General features: G+C 45.4%; 1 protein-coding gene and 1 long non-coding RNA gene across 4 annotated transcripts in view; both read left to right on the forward strand.

The window, feature by feature from the left end:
* The first annotated feature begins 96 nt into the window (after positions 1–96).
* LOC146544249 (uncharacterized) lies at positions 97–10,451 on the forward strand. The gene is made up of 3 exons (XR_014883428.1): positions 97–351; positions 8,076–8,490; positions 9,307–10,451. It is a non-coding gene; the product is annotated as an uncharacterized LOC146544249 (long non-coding RNA).
* A 654-nt stretch (positions 10,452–11,105) lies between these two features.
* MOB2 (MOB kinase activator 2) overlaps positions 11,106–21,615 on the forward strand; it is a 111,112-nt gene continuing 100,602 nt past the window's right edge. The window contains exon 1 of one of the 3 annotated variants that reach the window (XM_085224329.1): positions 11,106–11,338. In XM_085224329.1, coding sequence (XP_085080455.1) covers positions 11,322–11,338 — 17 coding nt within the window. In that variant the 5' untranslated portion in view covers positions 11,106–11,321. Of the gene's footprint in view, positions 11,339–11,498; positions 11,546–12,398; positions 12,437–21,615 lie in introns of those variants that run through there. The other 2 variants (XM_085224327.1, XM_085224326.1) reach the window with 2 other exon arrangements.

The following is a 21,615-nucleotide window of genomic DNA, read 5'->3' on the forward strand; positions in this document are numbered from 1 at the left end:
ATGTTCCTTGAGCTAAATATAGCAGCCACTGAAATAGGGCTGCTATTTATTTATCTTGTGGCCTCTTTAAAGGCTTGCCAGACAGTGCCACCTCTACCTTCACTTTGTCCCACTCCAGGCTGCGGCCACCCACAGCAGGGGCATGGGGAGAGGGGGTCACTAAGAGGCACCTCTGTCCTGCAAGCCCCCGTGGCTGGGATGTCCCCACTGGGGTCACTTCAATCTGAGATCCTCCAAAGGACATCTCTTTCTCCCGCCCCTCCAGCCCTGTTAGTTGTACACCTACGACTTTCTGGGCTGAAGATATGGGCTTCACCCCTCCGAGGCAGAAAACACTGGATGGAAAGAAAGGTGAGGACTGTTCACAGGGAGGTGGTGGAATCACCGTCCCTGGAGGTGTTCAAGAAAAATGTAGATGTGGCACTGACGGATGTGGATAGCGGGCATGGTGGGGGTGGGTGCTGATGGTTGGATTAGATGATCTTAGTGGTCTTTTCCAGCATTAATAATTCTATGAGTCTTGTGTGGCAGACTCTGCTATTGCGGATATAGGATGCTGCTTACCTTGGGCTGTGACGAGTTCATTGCAGCTCTGTGCCAACAAAGGGGAAAAAGAACGTCACTCCCTGGAAAGCCACATTTGCTCCTGGAGCAATCTGAGACATTAATAATGCTTAGCACTTAGAGGGAGTTTTGCTAAACATGAGCTAATCCTTACAACACCCATGGGAAGGAGAAAAGTAATTATTGTTATTGGGCTTGATTTTTCTTTTCCCATGTACCCTTGCAGATCAGGATCAGCTCTACCAATCCCAGGTTGCTCTGTAAATCAGAGGAGGATCATATTCAGCTCAGTTTTTGCAAATAGGAAACCTGGAGCGGAGATGGTAGGTTATTGCCAAAGACCACACAAGAAGGCAGAGTGTGTGGGGGAAATCCCAGTCCCTGATCTGCCAAAGGGTCCTGGTCCCCTCTGAAGGCCCTCACCTGCAGGATTCTTTATATGGGGGCAAGCATCCTGTGGAGAACCAACCTCATGGGGAGGCTTCGTCCTACCATCAGCCCAGCTGAGGAGATTGCAGAATGAGGATGGCAGAACACAGCTTTATGGGCACGAGCAGTGTGGAAGAGAGGAGGGGATGTCTTCTTTGCTGGTGTCTCCGCAGGGAGAGGGGGCTCCCCAATACTGAGGGTGGGTTTTACTAGCTTTATTTTGCTTCCCAGCCACACTCTTCTCTTTGGCTGAGAGCCTCGCACTCAGTGTCTGAGTGGAAATACTGTCTGTCAGCAGTACCAAGATGATGTCATTTAGTTTTCCAGGCTTCTGGGCTGAGCCAGCAACTTGAGCAAGTATGACTAGATGGGCTTTATTTAGGAGCCCAAGCACAACCAAGCCCAGGTCTTTGCTGCACCCGGCAGCGGGTCATGCCCTCCACTGTGTCTCCACTACTGCTGCAAACTCAGCCCCACTGCCTCAGAGAAGGGCCCTTTTGGGAAGCCAGACTGGCTAGGGTGGTGAGAGAGGATACTTAGGGGAACAGGAGAGGGGGAGGAGTATGGTGGTTGCCCATCATCACTTTGTCTGGGCTTTACTCTCCCCTTCAGCCATGCCCTGCCAGCCCCTAAGTCCCTATGGGCAATGCGTGTGACCAAGGAGCTGCCGTGTCCCCGAAGTGCCACCATGTCCCCAGGTGCTCTATTTCCCATCAAGCTCCTTGAGAAACTCCATCCGAGCATAGCAGCATCCTCGCACTTCCATCTGCCATCTCCAGGTTGGGTTGTGATAAACAAGCATCATGCTGGCTTGTTGCTTTTTAGAAGGAAAGCAACTGTTTTCACCCCTCCTCCTTCCATGGATACCCCTTAACCTGCCTCTTCTCCCTCAGCAGCAGCTCCTGACAAGCTAGGAGCTAAGAATAGCCCTGCTGCTGGCTCCAGGCTGGTGCTGTTTGCTCAGTGACTCAGAGCTGGCCAGCTCAAAGGGCCCCATTACTCATATGTCTGCATCGCCCCAAGGATGGGGTTTGTGTCTTTTGCTTGCCTCTCCTCTAAAGATGCTTTATTTATTTCTTTTTAATCAAGCTGCCTGCTGCAAAGAGAGGTCATTATCCTGATTTACCACTAAACATGTTTGCCCTAATCTAAAATGCTGCAACCCCCGTTTATCATGCTATCATGCTGACTGCCCAACACTTCTGCTCCTGGACATTGCCCTGCTGGGAGGGGGCTGTGTGCGCATGAGAAAATGCCTCCAAAAATTACATTTTTGAGCATCCAGCTGTCCCTTTGGGTGCTCCCATCCTGCCTGTAGCCACCATTAATTACAGCCCTCCCCACTCTCCACCCTGGTCCTCATTAGCCAGGGGATGCTGTGGGATCTGGAAAACACCCCGGTGAATTACAACATCACTCCTTCGCTTTAATAAGAAATTTGGTGACCAAAATCAAAAAGATACCATCTTCCCTGTCTGGTTTATTTCTCCGAGGTGGTGGGGGCAGGCCCCACTGCACCCACAGGCTCCTCGCTGTGTGCTGACATTATCTCCCTGGGTCATTCCACTTTGGAGGATTACCTCACTGAGAAAACAGGCAGCAGCATGCACATCGGTGCACACCCGTCTCAGGCAAATAGATCCACCCCCATGGGAACAGGCACATGGGAAGCTGCCCCAGAGGTCAGGAGATACATGAGAGAACCGGAGCAGGTGAAGATTTTTTGGCCTCTGTGCTCTGACAGCAAGGAGGTGGTGGCACAGAGTGGGGAAGAAGGAGGCTCTGTCATCCTGTCGTCCATCCAGTCGCAGGTGGGAGAGCCCGCAGCCCGGCAGGGACCAGCCTGGAGCAGCCTCTAGCGGCGGCTCCCACAGCCCGGAGATGTTTAGCCACCAGCGTTCCGCCTGTGCACAGCAGGAGGTGGGAAGGAGAATCCTTACTGGCATCCCAGCCCGTCCCCTTCATCAACCAGAGGGGCCGGGTGTAGCCCCCACTTCCTCTTGTTCTGCATTCCCGTGTCCTGAGGACCAAGCATTGCCCAGCAGCCGTCCTCCCGTGGTCAGCCCATCCTTTTAGTTTGAGCAGTATCACTGCACCTTTCTGCCCTGCAGAGCTGGCTTCCAGGCTTGGCTTCAGCTGTGCCCTGGCATCCCTAGGCACCGTGTGATGATTCAGAGCCTGCCCGGGCACGGCAGACTCTATGGTGCCCTGAGCAAGGGCCAGACTGCCTCGTCTCCAGCCAGAGAGCATTAACCCACCAGAGACAGCCCTCAGACCTCACTGATGCCAAGAAAAAAGTGCATCATAAAGTCAAAATGGTGCCAGAGCTGCCTCTCCCTGTCTTGCCTTCCCCGTTAATTGATGCATGGGGCAGCCATTAGGGACAAGGTCTCAGGTTCTGTGCTGTGATGGAAGAGCTGTTTCAGCCTAGTTCCACCAATGGACACCTTGCCTCCAGAGCCAGGCAGAAGCACTGAGGTTTCTCAGGTAGCAGAATAACCTCTTAGGTCAGGGGAAGTCTCCTTCCTTACTGGCATTTAAGGAGGTATATAAGGGATAGAGATACTGAGAGGTGTGAATATGGCACTAAGGGACAGGTTTTAATCCTGGAACTCATTAGGCAAGCTTGATAGTCAGAACTTGTGATCCTGAAAGTCTTTCCCATCTTTTCCAACCTAGAGGATTCTGTGATTTTATATCAGATGAGACTGAGGAGGAAACAACCAGCAAGATAACTCCTCACAACCCAGGGGAATGTGAGAAGCCATCCAGCTCACGTAACCTCTGTGGTCTCACCAGCTCCATTCTTGACAACAGCTCAGCTGCACATTTGACAGCACCTGGCCAACAATCAGGTCTTGACTCCTCTCCTCATGAGAAAAATGCTCTGTGTGCAGAGAAGTGGGGAAAAACGATCTTCCTGGCGTGCTCACCCTCTTCATCTCCCGGGGCTGTGCCAGGCAGAGCTGCTGACAGATGCAGACAGTACCAAGCCCTTCTCCTGCATGGACTGGCTGCCCTTGGCTCTCACACCCACCACTGCCATTAGCAATGAGCTCAACCTTCTATTATTGCTGATCCAGGGAGTCTGGAGGCTCTCGGAAGTGCAGCATCGATTTGTGCCTTTTACATGTCCCTCTCAGGGCTTCAGTTTCAGGAAATATCTTTGCCTCTCCTCTCTCCTTCACAGTCTCCAGGAATGATCTTCCAGAGGGACGCTGGAGCTGGGAGCTAAGGAAAAACAACTAGCATTCAGTGAGAAGAATGAGGGCTTAGCAAGGCCCCTTGCTTTGGCTGTCTGTGTGCTTTATTCATCCTCCTCAGTATGGGGGAGGACACCTTCCCCTCAGACAGTCTGTGCCTTGGTAAGCCAGGAAAAGCCACAGTGGGAATTTCAGGAATGCAAAGCGAGCCGCAATCTCACAGAGAGATGTGGTGTGGATTAGGGATGGGAAACACCTCACATAGCAGCTTAACAGCAAGGACTGCTGGTCTCTGCTCATCCATGGCATGGCCATGTAAGGGCGATGTGCCCAGGGCAGTGCCTTCTCCTCCCTCTCCCAGCCTAGCAGAACTGCCAGCATGGAGTGTGCCGACCAGTAAACAGGAGACAGTGTTGCTGTGCAAACTCAGATAAGCCTGTCCGTCTGCCAGGGAGCATTCACTGCTGGTAATGATCAACTCAGCAGCATCCTGGTACCCTTGAAAGAAAATCCTGCTGAGGGCAGGGGCAGGCAGAGGGCAGAAGAGATGCTCCTGACTTTTATCCTACCTGGGCTTGGAGGACAGATGTGATTTTTCCTTTGTGTCATGGTACTCACATAAAGAGCCAAGAGCCCTATTGTGTTGCATCTTTTCTATACAAATGGATCACAAGATAGCCCCAGCATCAGTGTTAAAACCTTGCACAAGCAGTCAGGTAGCACCATGAGGACCAACAGGGCAGTCAAAAAAGAGCTATAGCCAGAAATCGTGTCACCTCCTTGAGTCTCCTTTCCTGGGTAGGAAAGGCTTGCTGCCTAGCCCAGCACTTTATCAAACGGACCACCTCACTCCCCCTATATCCCCAGAAAGACTTTCAGGTGCCTGGATACACTTCACAAATGAGTCATCACAAACATGAGTGTTTGTGCCAGCTGCCAGAAGCAGGGATCAAGCTTTCTTCTGCGTCTATTAGCTCTACCTGGGAAGTAAGTGGACTTGCCTTTGACAACAGGCAGATTAAGAAGCAGACAAGCAAGTGCTTGCTGTCCTAAACAGGCAGGTTGTACTGCTTGCAGGCATTGGGAAGGGGAGATGTCCAAGGGGTGATGATTCAGACATCGCATCACTGGCCTCTGCACACCTGAGGAACATGTCCTGGACAAAGCTGATTTACCCTCATCTCACCCTCCTGCATTTCACACAGCAGCATATTACTGCACAGAATTTAGCTGACTTCTAGCACTTACTGCCTTTACAGCTACGAGAGTCAGAGGAGAAAGAGGACAGATCACTTTCCACTGCTAATGCTGAAAAGTAGATATGAAACAAACCCAGCCTTCACTGACAGCATTTACTGCAGAAATCAACACTTCCTATATATAGAAAAATCAATTAAATGCGACTTACCAAATAAATCCCCATTGGACCTGGACCAGGACAAAACCACCTGCACCAAGAGGGCCTCACGTGGCCAAAGCCCAACACTGCTGTCCCTTTCCAAAGCCTCACTTTCTCCCCACCAGGACCACCACCCCAGCTAGAAGCTGGGTTCCTGGTTGGGAATAACTGTCACAGCGACCATCCTCCTAAGTCTGCAGGAGCACACAGCTCTTCTGATGGCCATCAGATGGTGCCATTGAGTCTAATTCGGAGGCAAAGCCCCGATGGCAGCAGGCTTGGAGCAGGGAGCACGCACGTTCCTTGCTCCAGCTCACAGGAAGGGAATGGAGCTTGATTGCCCACCTCCAGATAAAACCAGATAAAGAGATTCCTAGCGTAGGAGCTGGCAAGGCAAGGCACATTTGTGTTTTCTGTTGTTTCCAATGATGTGAGCAAGCTTCTGTGTCACCACTTGTGGGTTTTGCACCAGTCTTGCAAGGTTGGCTGTATTCCTGCAGTGATGTCAGCGTAGGAGAAGGCAATAGCAGTGTAGGAGTATTTCAGCCTCAGTTTCCTCAAAATAAGGTGTGTTTGCCGCTGGAAAGTGTTAGAAAAGAGGAACTAAGGTCAATCAGGGGCAGAAATGAAAGAGCAACCGTGTTAACAAAAGCTCCTTTTTGAGCACTGTGGGACACCAAATGCTTTCAGGCAGCCCCAGAGAGCTCTCACTTGGGAGTGACCTTCTCCCCTCCACATCCCCCTACTTCTTCCCCTTTTATTTTTAGCACAAAGCACGAAGCAAGAAGAAGCTTGTACTTCAAGGCACACTGCTTGCAATGTTCTCATCACATTTGCCATCTCCCCTCCAGATATGGGACCAGAACTTCCCATGCTTTCGAGTTATTAACTCTCTTCGTGGTTTTGGGTTTTGTTTGTTTGTTGATTGTTGTTGTTGATTTGTTTTTTTTTTTTCAGTGAATGGAGCCTGCCATCCAGCTGAGGTCTTTACCAGGCAATACAAAGAGGCATTAATTATAACCGACCACTTTTTTTTTTTTTTTTCTTTGGATTTTAATTGTGTGAGATGAGAGAGAAGCAAAATGGTAGGAAGCAGAGGAAGCCTGAGAAGGAGGGAGAGGAGGAATCATCACTATTGCATTTAGTCAGTGATAAGAATGGCTGCTGAGCTGGAGTGAGTGGTTTCCAAGTGCAGTGGGAGCCAGCTTCAGTTTCACAGCATAATCTTTCCTGCGGCCTTAAAATAACTTCTCCCTGCCCCCAGTGTATCACAGGAGCTGGAGAGCCATGCGTGCCCCTTCCCTGTACAGCTCTGCATTCAGCACTGCCTTATCTTTGTCTGGGGGCTGTTTGGAGAGCAGTGGCATCGCATGTGTCACACAGAGGCACAAAGCCATGGAACAGAAAAGGGACATTTTTCAGACCTGTGGTCTCCCCAGTAGGGCAGCAGGCTGGGCAGAGCTGACAGTTTGAGCTCATGCTTGGTGCCAGCAGAAGAGCAGCTTCCCCAAAGTGCTCCGCAGAGATGGGATCTCTTTATTGTCGGAGCTAATTGCTCATGTGAGATGTACTTACAGAAGAAGCTGTTTGTGCAGAGAGTGGTAGACAAACAGACTCCTGTTCTGCCAGGCACCCTTTGTAATCAGAGGGGGCTGGGAATACTTTAGTGCAGTCATGATAGGCCTCATTTGCACCACCAGCACCAATCCTATACTGGGCTGGATGGTGCTGGGGGTGCTGAATTCCATCCCATTTCCCAGTTCAGTAGGTGTGACAGTTCGGAGCATTTCCTCCTCCCTGGATGTATTCAGGGCCAGGTTGGATGGGGCCCAGCACAGCTTGATCTGGTGGGAAGCAGCCCTGCCCATGACAAGGGGCTGGGAATGGGCAGGCTTTAAGGTCTCTTCTAACCTAAGCCATCCTGTGATTCTATGATTCCCTGCACTCAGCCCGCTGCCTGCTCACGTACATGGTGTGTACAAGCACATCTTGGCACAGCAACCTCGCTGTCCCCATGACTTGCAAATCTAACACTGGGTAAAAGCGTCCAGGACTCTGAAGAACAGACTCATGGATGTTCTTCATCTGTACATCTGCTGCCTGCTGGCTACGGTATTTTTTTATCAGGTGGAGGTCTAGGGGGAATTTTGCCACATGTGAAGGAGATTCAGCATTAGGGAAGTAATGGAAACAATTTCCGGCATTGTCTCCATCTCCTAGCACAACCAGTAGGGATGGTTTCCAATTATGTGCCTGCAGGTAACCCACAGCCCATCCACACCAAATGGTCATCCTTCTCCCTGTATGAAGATATACCTCCTGTTTCCCACCTTCTGTGCTTTTCTCTGCCCTGTGACAGGTGGTGGGCTGGGATACGCTCAGTGAAGAGCTCAGCAGTAAGAAAGAGCAGCATCAACTACAGCAAGCTGTAGCAAAACTGATATGTCAATCCTGATATGCTTCTCCTTTTGTTCTTTCAGGAAGAGCCATTATTCCTCAGTTGGAAGAATAGAGAAATCTACCTAATTCTGAGCATTCCCAAAGCAATGAATGTTTCAGTGCATTTACATGTCAGCTCTCACAAGACGTTTGATGTAGAAGAAAGTGTTTCTTTTTCCAGATGTGGCAACTGAGGCATGAGGAAAGTATTGCTCAATAATACTTAATTAGTGGGAAAAAAACATAGAAAACAGTCACCACTGATCTCGTGCTTGAACATCCACTCATAAGTTGTTCTGTAAAAGAGGAAATGTCCAATACTTCTGTCTTCCTCTGACCAGGAGATGGAGAAAAAATTTACCCAGAGATTTACTTTGTTCAACATCTCTGGGAATGCAGACACCCAAGTACAGATTTTCAGTACTCCTTCCTGAAGTTTTGGCACTCTATAGACACGTAAGTACAAGCCATATTTCCTAGCTAGTTGGGCTCTATACAAATGTATATGCATACGTTTATATATATATATCAGTCTGGTCTGGTCTTCAGCAGATTGTCTTGTTGCAAGACTATATCTAAAATGTGTTACTATTATTGGCAGCAATCGATATTTAGAACCACTCATAGTGTTTATTTATGAAAAAAAATCGAATGTTCCAACTAAGAAGAGACGTTGTTATTAATATCCAGCATGATTAATAATCACATTGCAGGCAGGCCCACGCTGTCAGACTCATGCTCTTTGCTTTTTCTAGTGGCTCTGCAGGAATTTGAACCATAACATGTTTCATGCACAGGGACAAAGACGTTTTGTCCCAGGGAAGGAATATGTGAATGTTTTTGATTTAAAGAGCCTGTGCCACATTCAGAATTTCACAAATGCACCATTTGGAACCCGAATCCATCACTCTGTCATGTCTTTCACTGAATGTATATTTCCCCCTATAGCTGAAGTTCTGGATGTGAGCAGCAGCCTTTCAGCTTGCTCAGATGTTTCATCCCTTTGTTATGGGTACCAAGGCATCAGCTCTGAGGCTTCCTGGCTTACACCAAACATTGGGTTGTGGAGGTGGGACAGGTGTTTCTGATGCAAGTGACCAAAGTTCATTTCCACTCCTTATGCTCTGCTGCCTAAGCTGATGTTTGCACACCTGCACCTTGTGCTTTTGCTGCTGCAGAAGGCAATGGCAATAAAGCCGGGCAGTAAAGTTGATACAGTTGCAGAGAGCCTGGTGCCTTGATTACTTCCTCATAGCCACTTGTCTTTTGCAGCACCGCTTTATTACTTGCTGGGCAAAGAAGCCAACTGCCAACAAAAGCCAAAGGTAACATGCAAGTCAGCTATATATGGAAGATTGTGTCTGAGCTGCTATCAAATACCGCATTTTGTGCAAATCTGGTTATGAGAATTGCAGGAGGGAAAAATAAGGAAATAAACCTTCAGGACAGCTACTCCAAGGTAGCTCTTAGCCATGTTGAGCCACCTTGGGGACTGCAGCATTGCTCTTCAGGGTTGACAGAAGAGCCCTTGGGTAGGCTGGGACATCCTTGCCGTCCTTAATTTCCCTTCCTATCACATCTATATGTCAAGCACCAGCTCTTGTTAAACATCTTATATTTGCGTCATGCAAGCACTTGCAAGCCTGTTGCTCTGAAAAGGACCATCCTTTTGCTATGATGTGTAATATAGTGCCTAGCGCAAGCCAGTTCCGCAGCCTATCAGGCTGGATATTGACAAAGAATTAATGGCTGCAAAGCATTTTTCAGAGGGTTTAGAAACAGAAGGGGAATTACAGCACAACCACTGGAAAAACCACTGCTCCTCAGCTGACACATCTCTGCTTTTCAGAGATGCTGATGGAGACGTCTCCTCACAGAGGTGCTGATGGAGAGAGGTCTCAACAGGGAAGAACACGAAACACTGGGTCTGCCAGAGGGATTCCTGGGCTTTTCAGTAGCCAAAGGGAAAAACAGAAGAAGCAGTAGCTATAGTATCTGTAATATCAATTTGGCAACTGATAAAAACTATAAAATAATCACCATAAGTGAGATATACACAAATGCCTCATGACATTGCAAAGTATGATAGAAAAGATTAATAAAATAGATGTCAGCTTTCTGAATTGCTATTGCACCATTAATTCCTCCCGTGCCAGTTGCTGTATGTTTTCCTTGATACAATCAGGAGGAAAACATCTAATCTGACATGACAAACTCATTGTATTAGGAACCATTTCTGCTTTAAAACATGTATCATATGACTAAACACCCTGCTCAGGGTACAATGCACCCCTCAGTAAAATCGGGCAGAGCTCATCCCTAAATGCCCTGCCAAAAATATTCCCAACAAAGGCCAACAAGAAAACATAATTCAAATGAGGGACATCTGTTCTCTAATGTTTGCAGATAATGACTGGATCAAGTGTCTGCATAAAGGATAATTATTTTCTGCAGATGGTTTGATCTGATATTTTAAACATTGTGCGAGATCTTTGTCCAGCCGCCCTGCAAAGTGTGCAGGGTTTTCCTGGTGTGAGACTTCTTTCTCATCCTCTGATTTTATAAATGCAAAGGGAATGAAAACTATGAAAGTTAAAAAAAAAAAAAGAAAAAAAAAAAAGGCAAAATAAAGCATGTACGTGTCGTGCAGATTTCAAAAGTAATGGTTGATCCTCAACCAGCCTCCTGAAGCCGGTGCTCCCCTCAGGAAGCAAGAACGATCTGGCAGGGAGTTCGAGGATGCAGTTGTCAGCCACCGTACCAGCAGTTCTTAATTAACTTGTGTCCCACGTGTGCGATCACCTCCAGATCTGTGAATAGCTCCATCAAAGACCGTGGCAATCGAGAAGGAGGTCATACTTCTGCTTTAGTACACATCGATAAACGACTATGGCTCTGGAAACTCTGGAAACGACTCAATTCCACGTTTGGAATGGAAGGGATTTCCCCTCTCTATCAGCGTCACCGACGGCCCAAAGAAAGACACCGCACTACATTTCCCTGCGTGCCCCGGGCGGAGGCCGGGAACGGGACAGGGAGGGGGAGGGTGCCGCTTCCGGGTTGGCCGCCGGCGGGGCGGGGCGAGCGCCGTGTGTTTACTTCCGGCCGCCCGAGTGCGCGAGTGTCAGAGCGAGGAACCCGGCCGCCTCGCGAGCGGAGCCGCAGCCGGGCAGCGCCCGCCGGGCCGGCAGCCAGCCGCTGGGGCGGGGCGCGTCGGGGCCTCATGAGCGGGCGGTGAGAAGGACGCGGCGGCCGCGGGAGCCACCCGGACGCGGAGGGACCCAGCCATGGACTGGCTCATGGGGTGAGTAGGGCCCCCCGTCTCCTCCCGGTCTCCCCGGCCGCCTTCCTCCGCTGCCGCGGAGCAGGGCGGCAGGAGCAGGGCGGCCGTTGGGCGCGCGCCGCGGGAGGCACCTGGCGGGCGGTGCCGCCGGAAAGAGCTCGGTGCCGCCGGACCGCTCGCAGGGCAGCGACGCCGGATGCAGCCCGCCGGGCCGCGGGGCAGTAAGAGGTGCGGAGGACTCGGCGTCGGCCGGGAGAAGTAACTTCTCATGCTTTTTTCGGCCGTGGGAAGGGCGGGCGTCGCGGGACGCCGTGCTTCCTGCTCAGCCTGCAGGGTTGTCTGTGGGGAGGAAGGGGAGAGCTCGGCAGGGATTAAGCCGAACGAGAGCCGCGTCGGGGAGCTTGGACAGCCCGGCGTTAATAGCGCTAATTGCGCGGAGACGGAGAGGCGGCGCTTCGCTGCCGGTTTTAGGTTCGAGGAGCTCGGTGCGCGCTGCTGGGAGCGCCCCGTTCGGTTACCGCCGGCGTGAGTTGTGCTCGTGACCTGTGCTTAGGTGAACTGTGAATAATTCTGCTTCCAAATCACATGAGCTGTAGCTTTGTGCTTCGGCTAAACTAGACTGCCGGTGATTTCTGCTGCCTGTAGGTCCTTTTTTTATTATCTTTTTTTTTTGCGGCGATTTAATCCTTTGCCTGAAAGCTGTCTTTGTCACCTTGGTTATGCGATGCGCCTGGAAATACGGTGTGAAAACCTCTTCTGTCAGAGTTGCTGGATTTGACCTGTTATGAAGGCTGTGTGTGCCCATGTTGTTTCTGATCTGCAGCAGAAATCATTGAAAGAACTCTTGAAAGTATGGCACTTGTTAATTATCTTCAAAGCAGATGTGAAGACTCTGGAAGCGGCTGTCAATATCAGCTCTGCTTGGCTGCAAGCTTGGCCCCCTCGATCTGATGGAAATGTGATGGAGGTGCAGCAGGGCTGTCCTCCAGCAGGCTGAGCAGCAGAAGTGCACCACTGAAGATGTGTGAAAGGAGATGTCTCTATGCCATATACCACTACGCTTGTCTTGCAGCCCTCTGACCTATACTGTGTTGGCATGCTCTCAGTGAAAATATTAGTGTGAGTGACAAGCTGGTTTTGATATTATTTCTGTCACAACCACCCAGCACAGGTGGCCTGTTTTCGTTTTCTTTGTAGAAGCTAAAGTGTCAGAGCTGTGCTGCAATTGGGAAGAAGTCAAACCCAGTACTTGGCAAGATGTTTGGATGTCTCAAAATGGTTATGCACTGGTACTTATTTTGTGCTAATTATGTTGTAAAGCAGAAAGGAATCAAAACAGAGTTTAAGCAAGCTGTCAAAATGTTAAAATATCACTTTTCTCATGGAAAAAAGATTTTTTTTTTGAAACTGCTATATAAAGATTGGAATTCCTGCTGTAATTTTTTTTTTTCTTTTCAAAGTGCGTGGGTCCATCGTGTTGGAAAAAGTCCTGCCTGTTTTCCCACTGTAGTGAGAATGGATCCTGAGTCACTTGTACATTGTGTACTCATTCTCAGCTATTTCCTGATATTTCTTGCCTGACCAAACCCACTATTGTCCCACCACTGCTCTTCCTAAATCTCTGTGAGTTCTGTTTGTGGGTTTCTTTAAGGGGTGGGAGATGTAGTGCTGCAGGAAGGGAGAGCGTTGATATTTTGAAGGGAGGAGAAGAAGGCCTGATGGATGTTTTCTTAAGCTGCCTGTTATTCCTGCTGTTAGCACCAAAGTGTAAACGAAAACATCCTTCTTGCTGTTTATTGAGAAAGAAAGTGAGGACACTTTTTCTGTCTCGACAGAAGTATGAGTAATGTTCACTCAGCCTTTCTCCAGTGAAAACTTCAGCAATTCCAGTTATGTGCAAAGGGAAGGACTGTAGAAATAGTAGGAAAACAAATTGTTCTCAGTAACCACTCAGATCTTGCATCCATTGCTTGGTGTGCTTCAGGAGAGCGACTCATATTGGTCTGTGTCTTGGTGTTGTTCTTCTTGGTGACAATCACTCTTTGCTAAATGAGCATTGTCACTACTAAAAGTACCTTGATCTTTCTTATTCCATACTGGTGGAGTTGTGTACTGCCTTGCACTTGCAGTTCTACATGTGCTTGTTCACATAAATGCATCGTGTTATCACTTGTGCTTTCTGAATGTTCAGTATAAGAAATGCTGTCTGTATTTTAACTTCATCTTACCAAGTTACTGAAGTCCAAGGGTGCTAAGTTAGGCAGCAATAACGAGTTGCTTCTGTTCTAGATCTCTACCCTTCAAGCTTGTGCCGTGTTTATCCTATAGAAGATTTAGAGTGAGATCTGCTTTATTCCTTACTGGTCCTCCCTGCGCTCGTGTTCTGGAGCGTGGGGGAAGGGTAAGTTCTAATCATACCACAAAGGGCAGCAGCCCAAGTGTCTCTGATCGCCTCAGAGTGCTTAATATACGAAAACGGAAGCTGAAGCTTATAAACAATAGTGAATTTATTATGGATTAACAAGCAGTTATAGGATTATGTGGTCACACAGCAAAACTTCTCAGGGTGCTGTTTTCTGTTTGGTCAAGTGCTTGAAAACCCAGTTAAGCTGAACAAAATGGGGTGTTGGCAGGTTGCAGTAAGATCTCAGCTTAGCATCAAAATAAACCTAAGTCTTTTCTCTGCTTGCTTAGTATCTTTTACCTTTCTACTGAGCGTGGCCTTAATAATGAGGCTTTGGTCCTTTCAGTGCTCTTTAAATATATTTTTTTAAAGACTTTTTTGTTGCATACAGAAAATATTTTCAATGCAATTTACACTAGGGATCAGTATTGCATAAATGTTTTGCTCACTGACGTCTGACAGAGCTCTACGTTGCGTTTTGAAAGAGATCACAAACTTTTGTGTTAACAACAGCATCAATCATTCATGAAGTTCAAAGTAGCAACAAGGATGGGTGTTGTTTACTTTTTGATATAGTTTTATAGTTCATATTGCAGAGGAATAGGATGTGTTAGTGGTACTGGTAATCCTGACATGGCATATCTAACTGCAATGCCTGATTCTATAACAAATTATTCTAATCATGGAGGATTGTCCACTATAATCTTTTTTTGTAAGTTGTTACTTAAAATATTTTTCTTCTAAGTTCCCCCTCCCCTCTTTTTTTCCTATAAACCAGCAATTACATGTTAAATCAGAGAGATTATTTTGAGCTACATCTGTACTCTAACTGGAACCATGAGAGCTGTAACAGTTTAACATAGTTGGGATGTCAAAGCACGTCTGTAGATGCGTCTTGAACTGGAAGGAAGTTTCTTCCGCAGGGATGAGCTGGAGAGCTTTGTATAGGCAGGTGGAGAAGACTTCTGCGTGTAGTCTAGCCCAAACAAGGAATACTAGTGAAGGAAAGTCAGGAGGGAAGAGTCATCTGTAACTATTTCCTTTGCTTCTATTTCAAAAACGACGAATGGCTTTCCTCCTCAATTCTTGCTCAAATGACTCTGAGCACAAGAAAACTTACGCATCCTCAAGCAGTGAAATGCTGCCTGTAAACTTCTCAGGGAGGATTCTTTAATGTTGAATGTACATTACCATTCCCTCTGCGTCAGAGCATGGTGTTATTCTAGGATCAGAGTAAGCAGTGACTTGACAAAGGCATAAAAAGGAAAGGGCAGTGTGCGATAGGGGTTCATCTGTCTTTGGTTTAAGTTGTAGCCCTTGCTACTTGTAGTGTCACAGCTACCCATATTGTTACTCCATTCACTGCTCAATTATCTGTCCTTTCTTATGTTGCCCTGGCGATGTAAAAAGAGAGCTTCAGAATGATTGAAAGTGATCTTTTCCTCATATCCTGGCCAAACTGCTCCCATGTCTTCAGCTTTGAGGGCAGTAAAAAAGCAGCGGCCTAGGAAGATGAGAAAAATACAGGCAGAAGAAAGAAGCAAACAATTTGTGCCTGAAGAGGGCACAGACATCTTCAGTCTGCTCAGGTGCTTCCTGGCCTGCTGCCATAGAGCAGTGGATACAGCTGAAAACTGTCTAATCCAGTATATCAGCCTTGATAGGTGTCATGTCAGTTAATCCACTGGAAACACAGTGTATCCTATGCTGTTTTGTAGTCTTCATTTGACCAGACCACAAAGTTGGAAAGTAACTTGTGTTCAAATTCTGTCAGTGAGAGTATTTATTGTGCCAATGATTTTTAACAAGCAGTGCGAGAGGCATTCCTTTGGTCTACATACTGGTAGATATGTCCAGTGTAGAAGGCCTTAACTGTAAGTGTCAAGGCACTAAACAGAACTACCAGATCTTCTGTGTCCCAACAAGGATTTTGAAGGCTAGCAGAAAAGCAATGCATACTGCTGGTTTATTTTTTTGCTGTCTTCCATATTGCATTTATGGCAGTGTCTTCAAAATACTGTCCAGTGCAAGATAGACTCTGGTGAAACATGAACGATGTTGTTGTACATAGAAGTCCTGGTATTGAGCTAAAACAGCTGAGGACTAGAGGTGAAAAACACAATGTTCCAGTTCTGAGTCAGTAAAAAAATCCAATATGCTAATTTACAGCTGTTAGGCTAAATCTTTGTTGCTTTTGAATGGGATGTATTAATTGTAAGGAATGCATCTTGTGGTGGGAACAGAGAGAAATTACGCTGTTTACTTAGCTGTCAGTTTGTCTGCTATATAATGCAGATGAGCCAAGGAGAATATTGCTGCCTACATCTAACAAACCTTTGTATGTCAAGGTAGCTGATAATTTTCATTTTAAGTAATGCGTGAAACTTTCTTATTATAGCAAGTCTTTCTATAAAAAGGAAAAATGCTGGAAGTTCTTCAGCTGCTGTAACCATAAAGAATGCTTCCTCCTTCAGTGCTCTCCAGTGAAGGTCTCCTGCCTTTATAAGGCAGACCTCCCCCCCAGAAGCACTTTTGCAGCCTCCCACCTATCACAGCTGCACCCTGGATATCCATTCTGCTTTTTAACTGACCTCATGACAGGTGTTTCCCCTGCTTTGCATTCCCTGCAAATTCTTGGCTTTAGTGGGTTGTTTTCCCTGCTTTGAAGGAGCTGAAAATAACTTGGAACCAGTAAAACAGACACGTCCAGTCCCACCGTGCAGGAAATATTCACATGTTCCTTATTTATTCCTGCTTATAGGTGTAACATCACTACCTGTGAGTCCCCAAATTGTTCTTCCCAGATAATCTAGGTCTGTCTGTGAGCCATTTGCACTCAGTTCACTGTTTACCAGTGAGACATCAATATTATTTCCTGTACTTTCACCATACCTCTGCTAAACCAGAGGTTACCTGTCAAAACAACTCTTATAACATCATCCACAGATACAAGTTAATATTTGAGTTATTCTTCTAATATTCACATAGTGTACACGTAATGGTGGAAAGATGCTATTTGTTTGATGTCTCCAGGAACTCTTATAGTTGTACAAGAGGAATCGGTACTGGGCAAGAGGCATCAGTGGTGGACCAGAGCAGTTTAAACTGTTCTGTTGGGCTCTTATGCCTCTGTGGCTCTGAAGGGGTTTGAGTGCAGTACTGAGTATGCTGCCTTTACTTTTCTGCTGTATTGCAAAACCAATACCAAAAGATAACTGCAAAGACCCTTTCTTGGAAGTGTCCTGGCATGAGTAGTTATCAATTTCTTGCATTTGTTGGCAGATATACCAAAGAAAACCTACTTTTTGAAACCTATGTTATTTTAGCTGACAACAGAACTTCTATCAGGTAGGCAGTTACTGGCCTTTGGTCAGTGCAATGTATGTGAATCTTGATTTGGTTTTATAAGAACATTCTTTTTCCAGCAAGGATTTTATTTAGGGGAAGGAGAATCAAAATATCAATCTGAAGGATTCTAAATTAAAACAAACAATTTTCTAGTAAAATACTTGAATGTTCAAAAAGGGAAGCTGTTCCTAACATTCTTGCACGTGTTCTCTGCTGTTATGCTGACATTGTTATTCATGAAGGCTGGTAGGTTAAAGATGCTCATCTGGCTGAAAACTAATCTGTATTTTTCCCTTCCTATTTTTCCTCTCAAGATTAGTTTTCAGCTAAATGAGTTCCTGTAGCATGTTTGTGTAGCTGTATGAGTGATGTAAATAGCTCTAGGGAGCATAAAGCTTAGGGAGAAGAGGGTTATTTTTCTGTGGCAGCAAGGGTTTAAATGCAATGAACCTAATAGTGAAATAGTGTGATTACTAGTGGTAATTATTCTGTAAATAATTAGTGATTTTTCTGAGGGTGTATTCTACTTGAACTGCGTGGAGAAACTGCAGAATGTATGAAAATGAGATGCTCTGACTAGACTGGTATCTTGGAGCAGACGTTGGATTCAGAGCTCTGTCAGAGTTCTTGTCTGAGTTTTATGGCTAAATTATAAATATAGCAAACTGGTTAATTAAGCATAATTCAGACCTCTAATGTACTCCAAGTCAGTTTTCATTTATGTGAGAAAAGTTCTGGCTCTCCCATGATGTGAATGTGAAGGTAGTGGAATTTGGGGTGTCTGGTTGAATCCAATCTGATTTGAGGTAGGAAGCCTCATTCTGTATTATGGCCTTATTATAGCATTGCCATATTTCACTGGCAGTTTCCATCTGTTACATCTACTGGATGTGGGCCCAGAGCACACATACATGAAAGAGTAAAATTAACGAGAGACTGCAGTTTTTGGATAGCTGTGTATACAAGTTTGAACTTGGCATTGTCAGATCTGTGTATTCTGCATCATTGCTGACCTATTAAAGAACTTTAATGTGGGTCTCTGCTAGTGGAATGCTGTTGAAGTAATCTTGTGCATCAGTTTTAATGCATGTTCTAGAAATGGTGATAAGGTTGTGAAGTTTTCTTACTGAGTGCAGTTTCTAAATGCCCTCCTTAGTAGTTTTTCCACTGATATTATTCTGCAACAACAGCAGAAATTTGGCCTGTGTCCTTCAGTGCAGCAAACTTCATAATGAATTATTTGATTCATTTTTGTAGTCATGCTACTTATGGTATTACTGAACATTGCTACGTCAGCGAGGCTGCCCAGGGAACAACAGTTTCATGACTGACTGCTTCAGCATTTGAGAAAGTTGCACTCCAGGAAGCTCCCTGCTCCTGAGGCTGTGTGCAATAACTTAAAATAATTCAGTTTGAGTTACAGTGATGAGTAGAACTGTAAATGGCTGATCAGCTGTACTATTATTTTATATATATATATATATATATATATTTTTTTTTTTTTCCTTCTAAATGGTAACTTTCACTGAAGCTGCTCTTTCAACTGAGAGGAACTGGTCAGGGTGGAAGTTCTTTGCTCAGTCCACAGAGCTCTGTTTGCAACTGGAAAGAGGGACTACGTGGGCACTGAATGCATGCATTTAAAAAAAAAAAAAAAGAGCATCGAGATGTATTTATTCAAGGCCTTGAAGAATGTCAATAATTTAACTGAAATCAAGACAGGAATGACTGTCATATATAAAATTTATTTTTCACTCTGAATGTTCAGAGTAAATCCATTAAGCTAAAATGTAAGCTTGCAGCAAAGCATATTCTCCAGGAGCTGTCTTTGGTGGTTAGAGCAAAGTCAAAATGATCCAGGCATGGTAACCCAAGCTCTTCTGAATGCATCTGCATGCATTTTTCTTCCGCTGTACAGGTTAGAAAGGTGTGTATCAAATGCTTTTATCATTAGTGTTCACTGAGTGTATCATGGCTATTCCTTCTCTGAAACGTATCAGCAGTTGGCACTTTCACGTGGGGAGTTTCCTGATATTTGAACATAAACTACAGAGCTTGTGTGAAACAGCTTGTGCAGGGGCAACTTTGAGATTGTGGGGTTTTTAACTGCTTAATTTCACAACCTTAATGGTCATCTAAGTAAAATTTTGTGACTTACAGATCACATCTCTTTGATGTGATGCTCCTTAAAACAGCAGGGGGGTGTTCAGGAAAGACTTGGTTACACTGAGTTTCTTAACAGGTTATGCAGAACTGGATAGAGCTGTTGCTTTTACAGCAAGGTGTTTTGTGTCTGCTTTGCAGAGGCTACTCAGGTTGCAGGGTTAACTCTGTGGTTTCAGGTTTGTGTCAGGTCTGATAAATTAGAAGTAGCTTTCTTTTCAGTCAGTCTTCTCTCTGAGGATTGATAGGTGTTCCTGGAACTTCAGTCTGTAACAGGCATGATTGCCATGTCTTACAGGGTGCTACTGTGACTGCTTTCCAGTGGTTATAAGAGGACAGAGGGTTAACAACTTGTTAGGGCAACAGATGTACTTGTAGAAGGAAGAAAAAGCTTTAGGGCAGACCTGTATCTCTTGTTTATGTTAATAGACTCTCTTGAACAAAACTATGTTAAAACTAGAACTACATGTTTGCTGGTTAAGTCTCATCTGCTAATTTAGAAGGAAATGGTATCGTTTCTTTTTTTTAAAGAGTTGACTACACTTGAAAAGCCACTGACAGACACTGATCTTGCCATTAGTAGTGAGGTTATCTGAAATGCTTCTAGCAGAGGAAAAAAAGAGAGGAGAAACTGGAGAATTTGCAGGTTCTGGTTTAGGGTATCCAGATCCTCAGAAATTTTACTCCCTCCAATATTTTGTTTTCTTTTGTCCTACAAACCATGCTTTCTTTCTTTATATTTTCTGTTTGGAGTGTATGTGCTGATGTGCAGTCCTGGCACACTTGCTAGTCTCTTCTGTGTCTCCTTTTTGTTGCAGCAAGGTAGTGTGGTGGTGGTTTTTTTTTTTTAAAGCAGCATCAAGCTGATTTTTGAAGTTTGAAAGAAATCTGACTGAAGAAACAGTTAAAATGATACTGAAGTCTAATGGCTGTTTAGTTCTGTTCAATTGTAGTCTTTATCTTGCAGGACAGAGGGTCTGCTCTTACCGTATCATCTGGCGTAGCAGTTTTTTTTGCTTTGGTTTACAAGTGCTGTTCAAAATGCTGAATTTGGTGGTTTGTGTTCAGATAGCCCCAGCATGTCTGTAATGAGGTTTTCTCTCTTACCCCACCCTGTTGAATGTGGTTGTACTTGTCCGAGTCACTCGAACCTGTTGAGGCTTGAGCTGGTGCTGTAAGCCATGATGAGAGCTCCTAATTGCAAAGGGGCTGTTCTGTGCTAGTGCTTGTCAAATGCAGCTAAGTATTTAGTTTGAAAATTGTAGAGGGTGTGCTTGGTTAACTTCTAAGAAGAATAACCTTCCAGTTTTTACACTGCAATGTAAGGTTGCTCTCACTGTTGTTTTTAAAGAGCCTTTAAGTGTGTTTCAGGCAGGAAATGCCCAGTCATCCACTAAAAACTAAAACATAGGCAGCTGTTGCTGTATGCAGTGTAACCTTCCAGGTGGGCAAAATATTATTTATATATTCGCAGACCTGCTTTTCCTCATTGTTAATGGAATCAAGATTCTGGTTTAAATCATGTTCATCTTGGTTGGAGGTGGAGTGAATGCTCACTAAGCCAGCTGGTTAGGAATACCTGGAATTAATGGAGAAGTATTGTTCTGCAGTTTGTGAAATGCAGGCAGTGTAAACTCTACCTTTCAGGGCAAAATTGCTTGCTGGCTTTTTTTCTTCAGCAAAAGTGTAGGTAATCTTTTTAAGTAAATAAGAAACTATATTGTATAGCAGATCTATTGAATTGTCATACATCCTATTCTGAAAAATGGGTGCTTCTCTTTTCCAGTTGAAGAAAATCTATCAAGAAGGATGTATCTTTGTAATTGTCAGTTGAACACATTGGTTCTTGTTTAGACTGTGTATTTCTGAGCCAAGCCAAAAATGTGAAATAGAAAGATGTTAAATATTTCTTTGGGCATAGCAGACTAAGATAACATGAAGGTTGCTTAGCCTCTGAATGACAACTTTTGTGAAGGTTTTAATGTGCTTTAAAACATATGGTTCGAATTCATTCTTTTAACTTAAACTTTTTGCATGAATGCTTTTCTAGGCAGAGTTTGAAATAAATCAAATTTTTGAAGGCGAACCTGGGAGTGCATGGGATGTATCACCAGAGTAATGGTCCACAGCGTTGAGAACGGCTTTTTTCTTAGAGTGAGCAAATATAATTTGAGCAAAGAGGAAGCAAATATTGGAAGGAGGGAAGTGCTTGTCCATATAATGCACCTTGCTAGCGTGCATATGATCATTTCCCAGTTGGCTATAACAAATAATTATTATTTTCCAGTCTTATGAAGACCTTGATAGTTTTATGAAAATACTGAGAACAGTGGTATCTCATGTAGAACAGTTACCTCCAATTAAACTGTAGCACAAAGAATTT

The sequence above is a fragment of the Meleagris gallopavo genome, chromosome 5 (genome assembly GCF_905368555.1).
Source record: "Meleagris gallopavo chromosome 5, MGAL_WU_HG_1.1, whole genome shotgun sequence".
In the NCBI taxonomy this organism is placed as follows: Eukaryota; Metazoa; Chordata; class Aves; order Galliformes; family Phasianidae; genus Meleagris; species Meleagris gallopavo.